Source organism: Ammospiza nelsoni, chromosome 1 (genome assembly GCF_027579445.1).
Source record: "Ammospiza nelsoni isolate bAmmNel1 chromosome 1, bAmmNel1.pri, whole genome shotgun sequence".
In the NCBI taxonomy this organism is placed as follows: Eukaryota; Metazoa; Chordata; class Aves; order Passeriformes; family Passerellidae; genus Ammospiza; species Ammospiza nelsoni.
The window spans coordinates 87,132,973-87,148,595 of record NC_080633.1 but is presented as its reverse complement, the minus strand read 5'-3'; the positions used below and the strand labels follow the sequence as shown (position 1 = coordinate 87,148,595).

The 15,623-nt window shown below is 39.7% G+C and overlaps 1 protein-coding gene across 4 annotated transcripts in view; it reads right to left on the bottom strand.

Annotated features, from left to right (window-relative positions):
• Positions 1–15,623, bottom strand: part of FHOD3 (formin homology 2 domain containing 3) — a 376,449-nt gene that overhangs the window by 113,283 nt on the left and 247,543 nt on the right. For all 4 annotated transcript variants that reach the window (XM_059470757.1, XM_059470747.1, XM_059470732.1 and 1 more), the window contains exons 7-9: positions 12,081–12,192; positions 5,308–5,402; positions 1,061–1,204 (exon numbers count right to left, since the gene is read on the bottom strand). In XM_059470757.1, coding sequence (XP_059326740.1) covers positions 1,061–1,204; positions 5,308–5,402; positions 12,081–12,192 — 351 coding nt within the window. The remainder of the gene's footprint in view (positions 1–1,060; positions 1,205–5,307; positions 5,403–12,080; positions 12,193–15,623) is intronic.

Genomic DNA, 15,623 nt, shown 5'->3' with positions numbered 1-15,623 from the left:
TTGGGGTGTAAAATCTGTTTCTGTAAGGAAAAACAGATTTTTCAGGTAAAAAACAGGATTGGCAGATAAAAGGAAGAACCTGCAAAAACATGTTTAAATTTAATTTGGTCATCAAGAAAAAGCTGGCACCAAATAGGTCAACTGCCAGTTCTGCAAGTAAGTCTTTCAGTAGGTGCAGCATGCACAAAAACCAATCCATCCTTTTAAGATTAATCACTACATTTTAAAAAGGCTGTTTATAAGATGATGCCTCCGATAATAGAAAAAGAAAGAACATTACTGAGCCCTCTGCTTCTCTTGCTCTTCCTAGAAATTGCTGTGTATAAAGCTTAACTCTGCTAGTTAGTGAAGTGGCATGGGAGTAGAACTGATGGAGAAAATGGAGAATCAAATCTATTAAATCCTTTGCTGGACTTAGGCAGCGATGAAGTAATTTAACTTTGTCATATGAGAACACTAATTCACATTTACATTAAAACTTCAGCCTAAACCTCCTACCTTCACCACTTCCCAAAATCTGAAAAAAGGCTAATTATTAAGAAAATGGATTTCCTACCCCTACATATAAATGCTTCAGAAGAAGTTATTTTATACCTAGGTGGTAAATGTGGAGTCACTCATTACTGCAAACTGCATAGGATCTGGTCCAGTGTAAACTCTTAAACACGGACTTGCTGGATATTCAGTTGCAGAACAAGTGGTACTTATGAAGTTGAGCTCAGCTGAGCCTTTTTGATGAGCTGAATACTTTTGCACATGGGAAGAACTTCTACTTGCTTCAGCATGTGCAACTAGCAGTTGCAGAGAGGAGGCTAGTAAATGTGCTGGTTTGCCTTGGACTATGCCCCAGCTTTAATACAAAATGCCTTTGCATTAAAGGCAGCTATGTGCCATAGCAGGTTACATATACAAATGTGTACAATACTTACAGCAACCAGATGTTTTTCTTTTAAAATAGGAGAGATAACCAAATTTCACCTAGGTTACATTCCCCCCCCTCCTCTCAGCTTTGAAGTTTGCACAAGCTGTAAGATGCATAAAACAGGGCATGTTATGTTACCTCATAAATGTTAAATTGCTCAACTAAGTCCAAGTCTGTTCCTTTCTTGTTCAAGTGTCTCTGTGAAATAGCTTCGATGCCTAGCTCTTCCAGACAGTCCACCACATCGTAGAAAGAGTCTTGATCTGGCAATCCTGACAGCATCTAAGAATCAAAGGAAAAACATTTAAATCTGTTTGTTTTGAAAAGAATTAAACAAAGGATTTTGAAAGTGGGTGGCAAGTGGTACTATGTATGATTTCAATAAAGTAAAACCCATGATGTGGGAGTAGAGACACTGATAGAAAATAAAAAACAAGTGGCAGAGATTTTAACAAACAACTCTTTGCACTATGTAGAAAAATGAATAATTGGCAAAACAAATCAATGTTGTTATTTTATACAAAAAAGTATGGAAAATGTAGGTCTTTAAAATACGCAGTTGGATTCTTTCTGGCGGCATTCAAGTGCAGACTTAAAGAACAGAGAATATTAAACCATCAAACACAGGGATAAAAGCAAAGAGGGAGGAAAAAAACCCCAAAATGTTTAGCTAAAAAGAGTAAAGCTCAGTTCCTACTGATTCTTTTAGGTTTAGCCTTAAGAAGAAAAAGTCCAAGGCACAGCTATGTGATGTCAGGATAGCAGGAAATATCCTGCACCATGTGCCTACTGCCCTCCACACCTGCAGCAACAGTCATCTTCCCTGAGCACAAATTGGTTTGTACAGGATAGTGACTCCTCTGCTCCCTTTCAAACTAAAAAGGCTTATTAAAGTTACTCCTTAATTCCTATTCCAGCTTGCTACTGATTCCTAGTCACTTTGTGCTGATTTTTCACTGCTCCTTATGCATGATGCAGAAAGACTAGTTTAATCCTGCAGATGTTGAGCAGAAACAACTGTACACACCATACCACCTACCTGCAGGGCAAGGACATCCCTCCCCACAGGAACCAGACTGTGCAGAGCTGCTGCTGCAAAATACCTGAGAGTGCAGGCTGGAAGCAACACAGTTTTTCTGGATTAGCTCATCAGAGAGGTTTACTCCGAAGTAGTTTCCTCTCTCCCATTCAATTAGCTAAGTAATTTATCTATAGTCCCAGCTGAGGAGATAAAGAGCAAGGCAAAGAGATGCAAAACCCAGGCCCTCTCAAAGGAGAGCTACATCCTCTCATGGCTGGGATGAACTGTGCTTTGTGAATGCTGTTTTTCTGGAGCCCATCTTCTCCAAGGTGGCTCTGAGCAGCAGAGTGCAGAAAACAGGAGCCCCTCTAGGCTGCCTCCCTACACCAAGAACCTTCACATTCAGAAAAATGGATCTGGATTACCTGACTAATGAGAGAAATGGGCAGCTGACATAGCTGTCTTGTTAAAGCACATCTTTCCTGTGATGTAAGCCATGAAATATGTGCACCAACAAAGTACATTTTAATTTTTTTTCTAATTAAACACAACACAACAACATTTTCTTCAGTCATTACAGGATTTTTAACTGGTGAAATCCACAACAACAGGAATTCTTAGCACAAAGATCAATTAAGTGTTAAGGTTATATGTTCGGGTTTAATTAGAAATTTCTCTCTTTCCAAGACAGCATTTTGTTTAGAACCCACTAAAGACGATGAAACTAAAACATCCTGAATAGCGCTGAAAACAGGTACCACATTTATTTTGTTCCTTCCTAAACTGACACCTAGCATTGAGTAAAAATCTGAGGATTCAGCAAATGAAGTTCTCATACTGCACATTCAGTGGAACTTTAACTTGGATGTGGAAATATTATCATAGAAAAGTGTTCAACTATGAGGCTTTCGGTTGCAAATGAAAGACATGGACAGCAACTATTCTGACCAAAATGCCTTCGTGCACAGTAGGATGTGATGTTTATCTGCAAAATGGTGGAGGAACAGTCAGATCTTCTGAGCATTTACTTCCTAAAATAATAGGAAATTATCTTCATATTGATATGCAGATCACCCACCTTCAAGTACAGCTTTTTTAAAATCCAAACTAAGGCAAGCTGTAGACTGGAAAAACAGCAGCATAAGGTAGTATTTACTGGCAACTGCTGCTGTCAGCAGTCTTTTATTGGTTATTATAATTTTAAATCACACAGCAGTGTAAATCAAATTTTCACTGCATGTTGTTGACGAGAACTGGACAATAAAATATTTTTCCTTTGCATGGTTTGTCATTGCACTCACAGATTCACTTTCAGAGCCTAAAGCATATCAAATTCAATTTCTAACTACTCCAAGAAAAATAACAAAGGTAATACTGGAACTATGCATAACCAGAAGTATCTGCACTGGGATCACTCTCATCTAAGAAATTCATTAATACCCAAATCCTCACACATTAAGAGAGGGTTAATAAAATATTGGCATAACTAAATTGGTTAAGCATAAATAAAAGAGAGGGAGAAGATAAAAGGACTAGAGCAATTCTTATGTCTGGGCAGATATGTTTCCTGCTTTGGAGCAGGAAGGAACACAGTCTGTAAATGGATACATGGAGAAAGAAAAAAGAGTACAGACATGCTTCCTTAAGACAAATCCTTCATGAGGACTCTGCCTGCACTGAAAACTTTGACATTTCCTTGTCTAGAGAAGCTGAAACCATCTGAGCCTTCTTTGTATTCTCTTTGGGGTAAAAAAATTACAACTGTTATATGCTGCTTGCTGTTTTCTCTATAATCATGAAAAATATCCCATTAAAAACATCATAAAGCTGCCCATAAGCCAGATCATAATTATAAGTGTGGATTTGTGGGATTCCTCTCTTCCTTGATCTTCACAACTGCCTTGCTTCTTTGACTGTGACATGCTTTTTCTTTTTGAATGTTTTTAAAGAACTACCTCCTCCTAAAAGTAGCTTTAAATGTACTGAAAAACTCAGACTAATGGAATCAACTACAGGACAATAAAAGCATCAGCAGGGAAAACCTTTGAGGAAGTCAAACACCAGGTAGGTTACAACTGTGCAAATGATGAAGAGAACTATCTCAGAATGAGGAATCAGTACACAAAACAAGGTGGAAAGCAGAGACATTAATGACTGATCCCCTTGGCTTTAATAGCAGATACAGACAGAAGCATATGTAACTGCTAATGCTTTCCAGAAAGAGTACAGCAGTAAAGTAAGGTGGTCTTTTAAACTCAAGAGGAACCTTACTACTGTGGAATCAGGAGCAAACGTGACTCTAAACATAAGTACAGTAAGATCAGTAACATCACCAGGAGAGGTTAGTCCTTCTCAGACATATTTGCTGGAAAATATCTGCCATTAAGAAATCATTTTATTAAAAAAAAAAAAAAAAAAAAAAAAAAAAACCAACAAAAATGAACAAAAATCCAACAAAAAAGCAACCCACAATTCCAATCATGTAGCCAAGAGCCCAGTAAACTGGCAGCTTGGTGTATAACCCCCATGAACAAAATCAGCATTTTCAAGTGAATGCAATGAGTAATAATAATATTTCCTAATACCCTGCCCTATTAAGTATAACCATAAACCACACAATTATTTTGTTTGCCAAGAGTATGTTGGCTTTCTGTGCTCTTAAAAAATTAATCTTTAATTTTTGTACTCCCTCCCCTACAATTTGTCTGTGACTAGATGCTGATTTTTAAGGAATTTACAATTATAAATTTCTAACTTTCAAGAACTTTCTATTTTCTCCCTCCCAACAGCATAAGCCAATATTTCAGAAAATATTTGACTTTACTGCAAAACTATGACTTACAAATCCAGTCACCAAACAATATAAGGAAATCAGAAAAAAATGTAACCTTAATTTTTTTAAGCAGAAGCACCCTTACTAGCACTCAGACCTGTTTAATTAATCATATTTATAACACAGCAAAAAAAAAAATAAAATTAAACTATTTGAACTAGAAAACTATGCATGACACAACCTTTGTGAGCATGTGATCTTTTCACCAGCACTTGCATTCCTTCTCCCCTTGGATAATCTGTTGAGTTACTTTGTCATGTTTTCCTTTAGCACAGCATTGTCAGTACTGGGAGAGGAGCCATGTCAGACCACAATTCCACACAACATCCACCAAAATAACACCTCTGCTCCCAGCTGCTGCCTCTGGGTGGCTGCAGCACAAGTAACAGGAGTGTGCTGATTGAGTACAGCTTGTCCTGCAGCTTCTCTATGACAGGTCTCTTCCATCACATACTCTCAACAGGGAAGTCCATTACACAATTGAAAACACCAATATTATCTGCACCAGTCATGCCAACAAAGTAAACAAACCTTGTTAACCAAGGTCATTGCATAAACCAGTAATTCTGTATCAACTCCATCTTTCTCCTCCAGTATCTCCATGATGTTGGACCATGGCTTGGCTCCTAGAGGAAAAGCAGAAACTTTGGTTATGGTAATCAAAATGGGAAGCTACATAAAAAGCATCTACTTATCCACAAAGTGGCACAAATTGGAATTTGTGACCAGGTGAAAGCTCAAGCAGAAAGATTCAGCTTTGTCTACAGTCTCTCTTACTCCCTTGAGAGGGAAGTTAATGTAGACAGTGAAAACTACAATCCAGCCTATTGCAGGGATATAAAATATGGCAGGTGGACTCTCTACAAAGGCACCAGCTTCTCTCCCTTGATGATGAAGGGAGCACAGCACACTGTGCTTTGCTAGCACAGTGACTGACACCAAAATTCTGAAAATCAGGTGACAGGAATTTTACCCAGCCTATCATAGGTTCACATAGGCTTTGATAAATCTTCAGTAGAGACCTACGTGCTGTGCTTTCAGTGTGCCTGCTGCTCCTGTTTCTAGTGCTATTGCCGAGTTGTGCTGCATTAAGGTAAGGCAGGTTAACAAAACATTGTGGCAGAGAAACAGCTTTCTCAAATTACAGGCTATATGTCTTGGACAAAAGAAACGATCAATGAGGGAAAAGATATTTGCTATGGCTCATTCCCAAAATACTTTAATAGGAAACCCACCTACAGAACTTTCAGATATGATTCTCTCATTTTTCACTAAGAAAGGTCAAAATTTGTGCTTTTAGTTACTAGCTTGATTTGCATGTTGATTTGCATTTACATATTTCTCTGATCTAAACCCAAACGGTTTAGTGAGTTATTGTGCTAAAAACATCAGGCAAGCAATACACTACCCAGATTCAGCCTCTTGTGTGGAAGGTGCTTGTAAAACAGTCCTATCTCACTTGACTGAATGGCAAGATGGCTGTATGTACCAAATTTTATCTAGGAAAACTGAAATAAATAATGAAAGACTCCAATCCAATGTTTTGTGCAGAGTAAAGTTAAAGGTGAGGAGGACTTATAAATCCAGTCACCAAAAGCAGAGAGCTAACCTTAGCCCTGAGTTACACTCAATTCAACTACACAACATAACTGTGATAGTCTTTCAGTTTCAGAGGGAAACATGCAGAGTATTCCCACATCCCCTGAACACTATATAGCTGATGAGAGTTTGACTATAATCAGGCAGAAAAATGCAAACGTGCCATCACAGCCACGTGTTGCTGACTGATCAGTCACCCCAAGGTCTAAACTCTGTATTACCCTGTAACAGCCCTTGCTTATTAAAGATGGTATCCGACAGGTACCCTGCTACACAACATAAAATCTCTGCTAACCAAGGATCTGCATTTTCAAGGCAATGGCAATGCACTGCGTGGAAAAACCTGTCTAAAAGTGAATGTGCAGACAGCAGTATTTCTCCTTTTTTTCTCCCCCCTCAGACAGTCTCTGATCTTTACCAGTCAGGGCTTTTTTATCTTAAGCAAAATCAAAGGAGGAAGGGGATTCACTCTCAGATCTCCAGATGTATCTATATGCATTCCTAATTAAATACTAATTCAAATACATGTCTGTAATGAAAATACACTAGACACCTCTTTACCAGATTCTCTATATTGCCAGGCATTTTGCGCAGTATATGTTCAAAAGTCATGTGGAACAAATTCACTCAGCTTGCAAATGATTTATGATCAGCAGGAATGATATTCTCACTACAAAAATGTTTTCCTGTGGTTTTCAGTGAAAAAAAATGAAAAATGGAAGGAAATAGGAAAGAGAAACAAAATGGGGAAACCATGCAAGTCTGACTCACAATAATGCCATTTGGAAAAACAGTGAGTTGATAACAACATAAAAACATAATTATTTAATCCACTGAATTATTCAGTGAGAGTTCTTTGTTATTGCAGACAGGTTCTACTCTTATTGGAACAATCCTGGTTTTTTTTTTGGGCAGCATCCATGTATCATAAAATAATAATTTCATGGTCACCTTGCTGTTTTCCTGCAAGGATGATACATAATATTTTTCAAGCAATGCTGCTATTTTATTTCAGAATACAATTTTTAAAAAATATTGTTGATTGGACACACCTGCTAGTAACGCAGCCCTGTAACAGCTCATCTATCTTTCAAAAGCTTTCTTTTTGCTTCTGCAACTTAACTTCCAAAATCTAGGCTTAAATTCCAAATTCTTCATCTATTCCCTAACTACAGTCAAGAGGAGGCAGTACTATCAATAACTTTGACAGAGCTATTCCAATTTATACCAGGTTAAACCTTTCCTTCAAATGTTATTTCCTCCATTTTGATCTCAGTCTGAACAGCCAAGAAGTGAAGGTGGAAATAGCTGTGAGGCCATCTACTACCCACCCAGAACAAGGCAGTTCTGCTGTGGAAGTTGCACCATGAGCTTCCTCCCTTGCTGTCCTTGGGTTAATATTCTTCCACATATATAATGAGAATCTGTAGTTTCCAACCTATGATCCATACAGCATGGGACATACACAGATTCAGCTCAGCTCTCCCTTTCAGAGCTCCCCCTTCCAGAGCCTGTGCAGTCCAGCACGCTTAAAGTGAAAAGAGACCTGTTCAGATTACGATCATAATGAGGAAAACTGCATTTGAAAATAAAGGTTTCATCTTGTACACATTGGAGTAGCTCTGCCAAAGTCATTGATAGTACTGCCTCCTCTTGATTCTAGTTAGGGAACAGGTGAATGTCTTCCTTCACCAGATCCTGATGTAGAAAAATGATGATCTAGAAGATTGATGATATAGAATCCAGTGATTTTTCTGGGAGCAGATGGGTAAGACTTTGTGGCAAAATCAATGAGAGTGATGAAACAGGCTCAGTGAAGTGAAGCGCCAGAGATTGAGTTTTGTGTTTTCCTGCCTCCTAATGGGTAAAATGAGAACTGCTTGACTGCCCAATAGGGGCTTGTCACTTGGAAGAGCTCTTTGTCACAGCTATTCTGACAGGGAGGCTGCAGTCTCAACTCTGATGCTACTTGCAGGGTTATGAGTAACCATGTATGGTGTATAGACAAAGAACAATGAGTCTGCAAAAATTAAGCAAATATTAAATTAATTCAGTGTATTTTCAGAATGACATTGCCCATTGTTTTAAGTCCCAGTCTTTTCTCAGTTTCCTCTTTGAATGCTTTTACATTTATTTGAATGTTTTTGTTCATGTCATACACAAAACCTTGACACCAGAACTACAAAACAGGTGCACAGTTTGTATAAAGCATGAAATATCGTGCACGAGGGCAGAATCATGCATGAGAACTGCCACCAGCTTAGAGAGTGTCTGTCTCCAGCAGCTATAGGCTGGAAAGGTAGTGATACTTTTGTAAAGACCTTGACATCTTGTACTTCTGACTATTTATATTTGAATGAACTTATATCTTTCCATCGTACCTACAGTGTGTGAGTTAATTTAGTGGAATCTAACTATGAATGAAATTGCAGGAAAAGCAAAGAACAGATAATGAGGGCCATTTGGCTCTAATCTCTATGCTAAAATATGATTGTGATAAAGAAGCCCTAGACAGCAGAGTACAATACCAGCTCCACTTCCCAGAGCCTTTGCAATCTTATGCTTAAACTGAAAAGAGACCAAATTCCTCTGGAGTTCTGAAACAAAAAGCATGGGAGAAGGGAGGAGCTAAATGGAATTGCAAGGAGAAGCTAATTCCTGTATGACAAGGGCCATGCAGTTACTCATTCATGGTCTGCTTGTACCTCAGAGTAAAGGCAGTACTTCCATGGATCTCTGCACTCCAGTTTGCATATGGATGTATTCACACAGAGAAATCACAGCTGGGACCATTTTGAAACCAGGCTGAGTTAATATGGGGTTCTAGAAGTTAATCATGTGTGCTACACATGTTGAAGAATTATGTCATATCTCATCACCTTGTATATACATGAAACATCAAACTTTTATCAAAGCAGTGCTGAACTTAATTACATACCTGCAAGATTTATGACAATGGTTCAAGAAAAGGAATATTGCTTTTCTCTCTTTTTCTGCTTTGTTTCATCAGTCATTAAAAGCAGGTACTTCTCATTTTTAGGCCACAAATTTAAAATTATAAATTAAAACACAGCATATGCACATCTGAAAGTGAAGGGCTTTGACATTGTATCCCACAGCATTCTTCTGGACAAACTGGCTGCTCATGCACTGTTCACTGGGTAGAAAACTGACAGAATGGTTGGCTTAGAGAGCAGTAGTGCCTGGAGTTCAGTTCAGCTGGCAGATGAGCACTCTTAGGGTCCCCCAGGCTTCAATGTTGGGGCCACTCCTGTTTAATATTGTTATCAATGACCTGGATGAGGGGACTGAGGGCACCCTCAAGTCAGTTTGCAGGTGACTCCCAAGTTAGATGGGAGTGTTGATCTGCTGAAGGGCAACAAATCTCTTCAGGGGAATCTGGACAGGGAGGATCAACGGGACAAAGCCAGTTGTATGACAATCAGCAAGGTCCTGGTACTTGGGTCACAACAGCCCCATGCAGCGCTGGGGCAGAGCAGCTGGAAAACAGCCTGTCAGAAAAGGACCTGGGAGTGCTGGTCAACAGCAGCTGAACGTGAGCCAGCATGTGCCAGGTGGCCAAGAAGGCCAATGGCATCCTAGCCTGTATCAGGAACAGTGTGGACAGCAGCAGCAGGGAAGCTATTGTCTCTTTGTACTTGGCACTGGTGAGGCCTCCTCTTGAATCCTGTGTTTGGTTTTGGGCCCCTCACTTCAAGGAGGACATTGAGGTGCTGAAGAGTGTCCAGAGAAAGGCAACAAAGATGGTGCAGGGAGCTGGAGCACAAGCCTTATGAGGAGTGACTGAAGGAGCTGGGGTTCTTTAGCATGGAGAAAAGGAGGCACAGGGGAGCCTTCTCCCTACAACTCCTGAAAGGAAGCTGTAGCCAGGTGGGGGTTGTCCTCTTTTCCTGGTTAGCAAATGACAGGATGAGAGGAAATTACCCCAGGTTGCATCAAGGAAGGTTTAGGTCAGATATTAGGAAGAATTTTTTTCACCTAAGGGGTTATCAGGTTCTGGAACAGGCTACCCAGGGAAGTGGTGGAGTCACCATCTCCAGAGGTATTTAAAAGACATGCAGATGCAGCACTGAGGGACATGGTTTAGTGATGAACTTGGCGGTGCTGTGTTAACGGTTTGACTCAGTGGTCTTAAAACTCTTTTCCAATCAAAATGACTCTCTGATTCTATTATATTGATGACCTAAAAAGGGAACTAAATATAAAACCAGAAAGAAAAATCTCTTAAGGAGCTAAGAACAACTGCTTAATGAAAATAATTAAAAAAAAAAAAAAAAGAAAGAGGAAAAACTGGGTATTTGGGTTAAGGTATTTGCAAGAGTTCATAAAATAATCCACTAAAGCACAGGTATGAGAATTCCTGTAAAACCTCTCATTATGCTCTTAACATATGCTCATCTAACTACATGCATCAGTTTTTTCAAGTCTTGTGTTGTTACTTAAGTTGTTTTATTACTTTGGAGCATTTAAATGATTGCCTAAGACTGCTTTACAGACAGAGAAGGGAATAGTTTGTTTCTCCTTTTTTTTAAATAATGAATTTACTAGCATTTTAGGAGATATAGGGCACTTTGAACTCATTGAGAATATCAGTGGGCTCAAAAAGCTGATGAAATATTAAGAATGACTGACAAAAGGAGTCACAGTGCTCACAGGTACATGAATATTATAATCATATTTATGCGTATGGCATTGTAAGGTTTACTGCTTTTAATTTAAAACAGAAAACCAACTGGCAGAATTTGCTGTTTGGAATTGCCCCTGCCTGCTTCCTTGCTATAAGAGATAATTTGGATTTTTTCTTTTCAACCCATTCTGATAACTGAAAGCAAAATCTGGCATCTTTTTCCTATTTCTGGCACCACCTTTCTCCCCAGCCCCCCACATTTTCTTATTTCACTTTTACCATATCAAGTCTCTCAGACAAGCTGAGTATGGAGGCAGTTGCTCCACAGAGGGAAGCTCGCTTTCAACCTCCATGTTTGAGACCACAACAATGGATCTCCTAACCTCAAAAACTCTCCTTGAGGCAAAGGAATGTTTTGCATCAAGAGAGAATGCCCCAGGAGCTTAGTGATGGCTTTGTGGGAAGAACAAGAAAGAACCATTTTTGTTCTATTTATTTGTAAAAAATACAGTATACATATTCAAGTATTTTTCATGAACCTGAAGGGTAACAGATTTCATAGTATAATATCTGCTCAAGGGCTTTATTTTAATGTAACAACAGATGGTTTTGCTTTTAGTATAAAGCCTGTACTATTACTGACCTCGTCTTTCTCTTCAAAGGGATTACACTGATTAGATATCATTTTCTTCTCTAAATCAGACTGCTGCTTCCCAGAAGGAAGTGGAAAGATGGTCTTGCCCAAAGGAGTCTCTGAGTCGGAAGATATGGGGGTGGGTTTACTTAGCATGTGGGTGCAGGGAAAGGGCAATGACTCTGGCACCCCAGGAGGTAATGGAGTTCTTCAGTTTTCACTCTTCACTTTCCCATTACAATTAATTCTTCAAACAACCTTAGATTATATGAATACTTAAAAAATGCTTTTAAGAAATAAAAGGTATGTTGGACAAAGCAGGCATCAATGACAGCAACTCTAGGACCACTGAAAGCAGTGATGAAATGCTACCTTGATCTCAGCAGTGCAGGGATGTTGCAACCCCCTGGTAAGGCCACTCACCTCTCTTTTCATCCACAGTGGATACTGCCTGGATCAAAAGTGGGGCGTTGGACTCTGTGTACTCCACAAACACCAGCAGCAGCTTCAGTGCTGTCTTTACCACCAGGCGAAACTGGAAGAAAAGAGTGTGACTTGTCATTCTCCAAACTGCAGCATTCCCAGCTGTGGGAAGTGACACTGGGCAAGAGGCAAGCCCAGCAGTCCACATCTGGTAGTAACACACAAACAGAAGAGATTAAACTGTGACAGCACTGAAAAAATGGAAGGTAAACAGCTGGCTGAGAATTTAATTCACTGGACAGTGCTCTCCTAGAGAATCCCCAGCAGATAACAAATGCAAATGAAGTCTTAATACTGCCACAAGTAACAAAAGGGTGAACATGCCACCTCTGCATATCCCCAACATTGCTGCCCAAAGCTTGATGTATACAGAACTTATTGAGCTAACAAAGCATATATTTCTTTATTTTTCAACACATTTATTTCCTCCTTTTCCTCTGAGACTTTAATCCTGCCAAAATGCTGTATGATGGGATGATTTCCTCCTTATGCTTTCTTCTCTTCTTATAATGCTACTGTTTAACCCCTAAATTATTAAATAGATTGATATTCACTATTCAACACAACTTGGGAGGAAGTGTATTTAATGTCCAACTATCCCACCCTGTCACAAAATGTGTGATTTACTGGAACTGAGCATTCTACCTGCAAATTTTCAAACTCAGGTTTTTGTACATCCTTAGGAGTGAGTGTTCATCAAAGACTCGGCATTGGTAAAATTCAATAGTCAAACTCTATCAGTTTCACTTCAGAGATCCCACTTCCAGGGAGGATCACTTGACTAAAAGAGCTGAGTAAGAATTTTTAGGGATAAGCAAGAATGATGACTTGGCATGATCAGGTATGCGAAAAAACAACTCTTTACTTGAGGGGAGGATGTTTTAATAGGCAGGGCTCTGCATACTAAGAGGGCTTTTACTGCAGGAAATGATACTGGTTCAAATTTGCTATTCTTTCAATCTCAATAATGGATTACCATACAGTTTCTGTCAATATTGACTAATTCCCATTTCCAAATTTTTTTTCAAGTCCTCTTAACACAAATCCTAAGAAGCAAAAAAATCATTATTAATAATTTCACAGATGTACACATGGTCACAAGACAGTGACTGTGTCTTCTAAAAAAGACTGCAAGTGCAACAGCTGTGCTCACACAGTCACTCATGGAGATATACTAGAGCTCACTTGAAGGTAATGAGCAAAAATGCAGCTTTGCTGCTGTTAACACACTGTTCAGTGTCAACAGTGATCCCAGACACTTGCCTAGTTTCTTGGGGTTTACCCACTCATCTAGAATTGAGCTTAATGCCCCCAATGGCACTACTAGCAATGCAAAATGTTCTGCTGTTGAATCTAGGCTTTTTCCAGGCTTTATGTGTTGTCAAATGGTTGAATTTTAGGCCTGACAGCCAGGAAATCCCAGTGACAAACCTGACCAGGTCCCTTAAGACCCTTGGTTAGTCTAATTAGCAGTTGTACTGCTGCAGTGATACTTCATAGATACATGAGGTAGTCAAGGGAAATTGAAACCTGATAACACAACACACTTCCCCACATTTGCACTGTACATCCATGTATTTGCCTGTCAGGCCAATACCATGGAGTTGCTGGTCTGCAGTGACATTTCTCTTAGGAATCAAGTTCAATTGTTTAAGAAACATATTGAAAGAATTTCCAAAAAGTCATCACTTTTTTGTGAAGTTACTTTGTAAATAGGAGTTATACCAGATTACTATAAACTATTCTAGCATTAACATACTTCCCAGACAACCATTTACATACTACCTACTAATCAGATTAAGGTTTTTTATCCATGAAAGGAGAGCTTGTATATTAATTTTGATGGTTCTTAAACTCTCAAGCCTCAGCCATGTGGTGACAACAGGATGAATTCTCACAAAAGCGATGCATGGCAAAGTTTCCATATGTCTCCATTTGAAAGCAATCAGTGGGGGACACACCAGGCTTTAGTCTATTTTTGCAAATCTTCCAGGAAGAAGAACCTTTGGCAGTACCTTTGCTCAGATTGTTGCCTGCAGGCCATGGCAGCTGCTGCAATGAGGAGCTGGTCCCTCTGCACCTGCCACGCTGCAAACCCTGAGCAGCCTCAGGGCAGCCCACTGCACTTGCACCAGACCAAGGCTCAAGCTGGCTGATTTCAGGTGCTATCTGCAGGTATCAGCTTCCTGTGCTTAACAAGCTAACAGATGGTTTGTAAGGAATAAATGACAGTCAGAAGCAGTCCTGGAGAAAAGGAGCGATTTGGAAAGCTACGTTTTGCTTACCATTTAGGTCCTAGAAGGACACTCTAAGTTCAGATTGTCAAACTGCAAATTTTCAGGCCTTATTCAGCTCCTCACAAAAGATTTAATCAGCCCTAGAAGTGGATGTGCTTTCCACTGAAGGTGCATACCATGGCTGCTTTCTTCTTGCACCACCACAAACACTAGCTTTGAGAAAACCTGCGTTTAAAACGATGTTGTTTCCTGCTTAACAGAAAATCGCATTTGGGAGCCCTGTGGGCACTTTTAAGCCTGCCTGCTGCTCTGGACACTTGGGCAAGGACAAAAGAAAACACTGCAGTCCTAGACTAAGCTGCACAATGCTTATGCTGAGGACTTACCTAGCTACCCATGACCCACACAGTCTTTGTGCTCATCCTGCAGTGCTTTTCTAAACTGCATTAACAGTGCTTCTTGACAGGAGCAGGCAGTCATTGAGCAGCTGCACTGCCCCAGGAAACTGAATTTTCAGCCAGCCAAAGCCCCTCTGAGACATCTGATAGCCTGTCACACCCAGACACAAAAACAGTCCAGAGCCTGACATACTCACACTTAAACCAGCTCTTATTATCCACTGTGGCACCAAGCAGTCTCTGAAAGGTTTGTTCAGGGATACCTGGTGGCAGGACCCATGCGAAGCACAAGGAATTTTTTTAATGTGGCCTCCCATATTCTGTCCAATCTGTTAAATGTTCCCTTTGTGACCACCTGTGGGCCTGAAGTTCCCATTTGTGAGTAACTATTTGACTGCCAAAGATCCTCACAGCTTCCTATGTGAGTTCTAAAATGTGTTTGCAGGACATACCTTTTCAATTAATTATATAGCTAGATTGCAAATAAAATAACAATCTCAAAATTGGAAGATTGCTACAAAGGAAAAAACCAGCAGCTGTTCACTGATTTTCTTGCTTCCTTTTGCGAAGTCATGGGACTTTTTGCCAGTCACCATAATTTCATTTCACATGATTTACCCAGGTGGCACAGCAATGGGAGCAATAGAAACACATTTCATATTTCATTCACAAGCAGGTGAATCACTAATAATCTGAATCGCTGTTAAAAACTAAATGAAAACTTTTAAGACTGTTTGTGGGATTTTTTCCTGGTACTCATTTACTATTGAAGAGGGGAACAACTGATTTCTGAATCTGCTTCAATAGTCACAGTTTTGTTAAAACCCATGGGCCAATCACACTTCTAC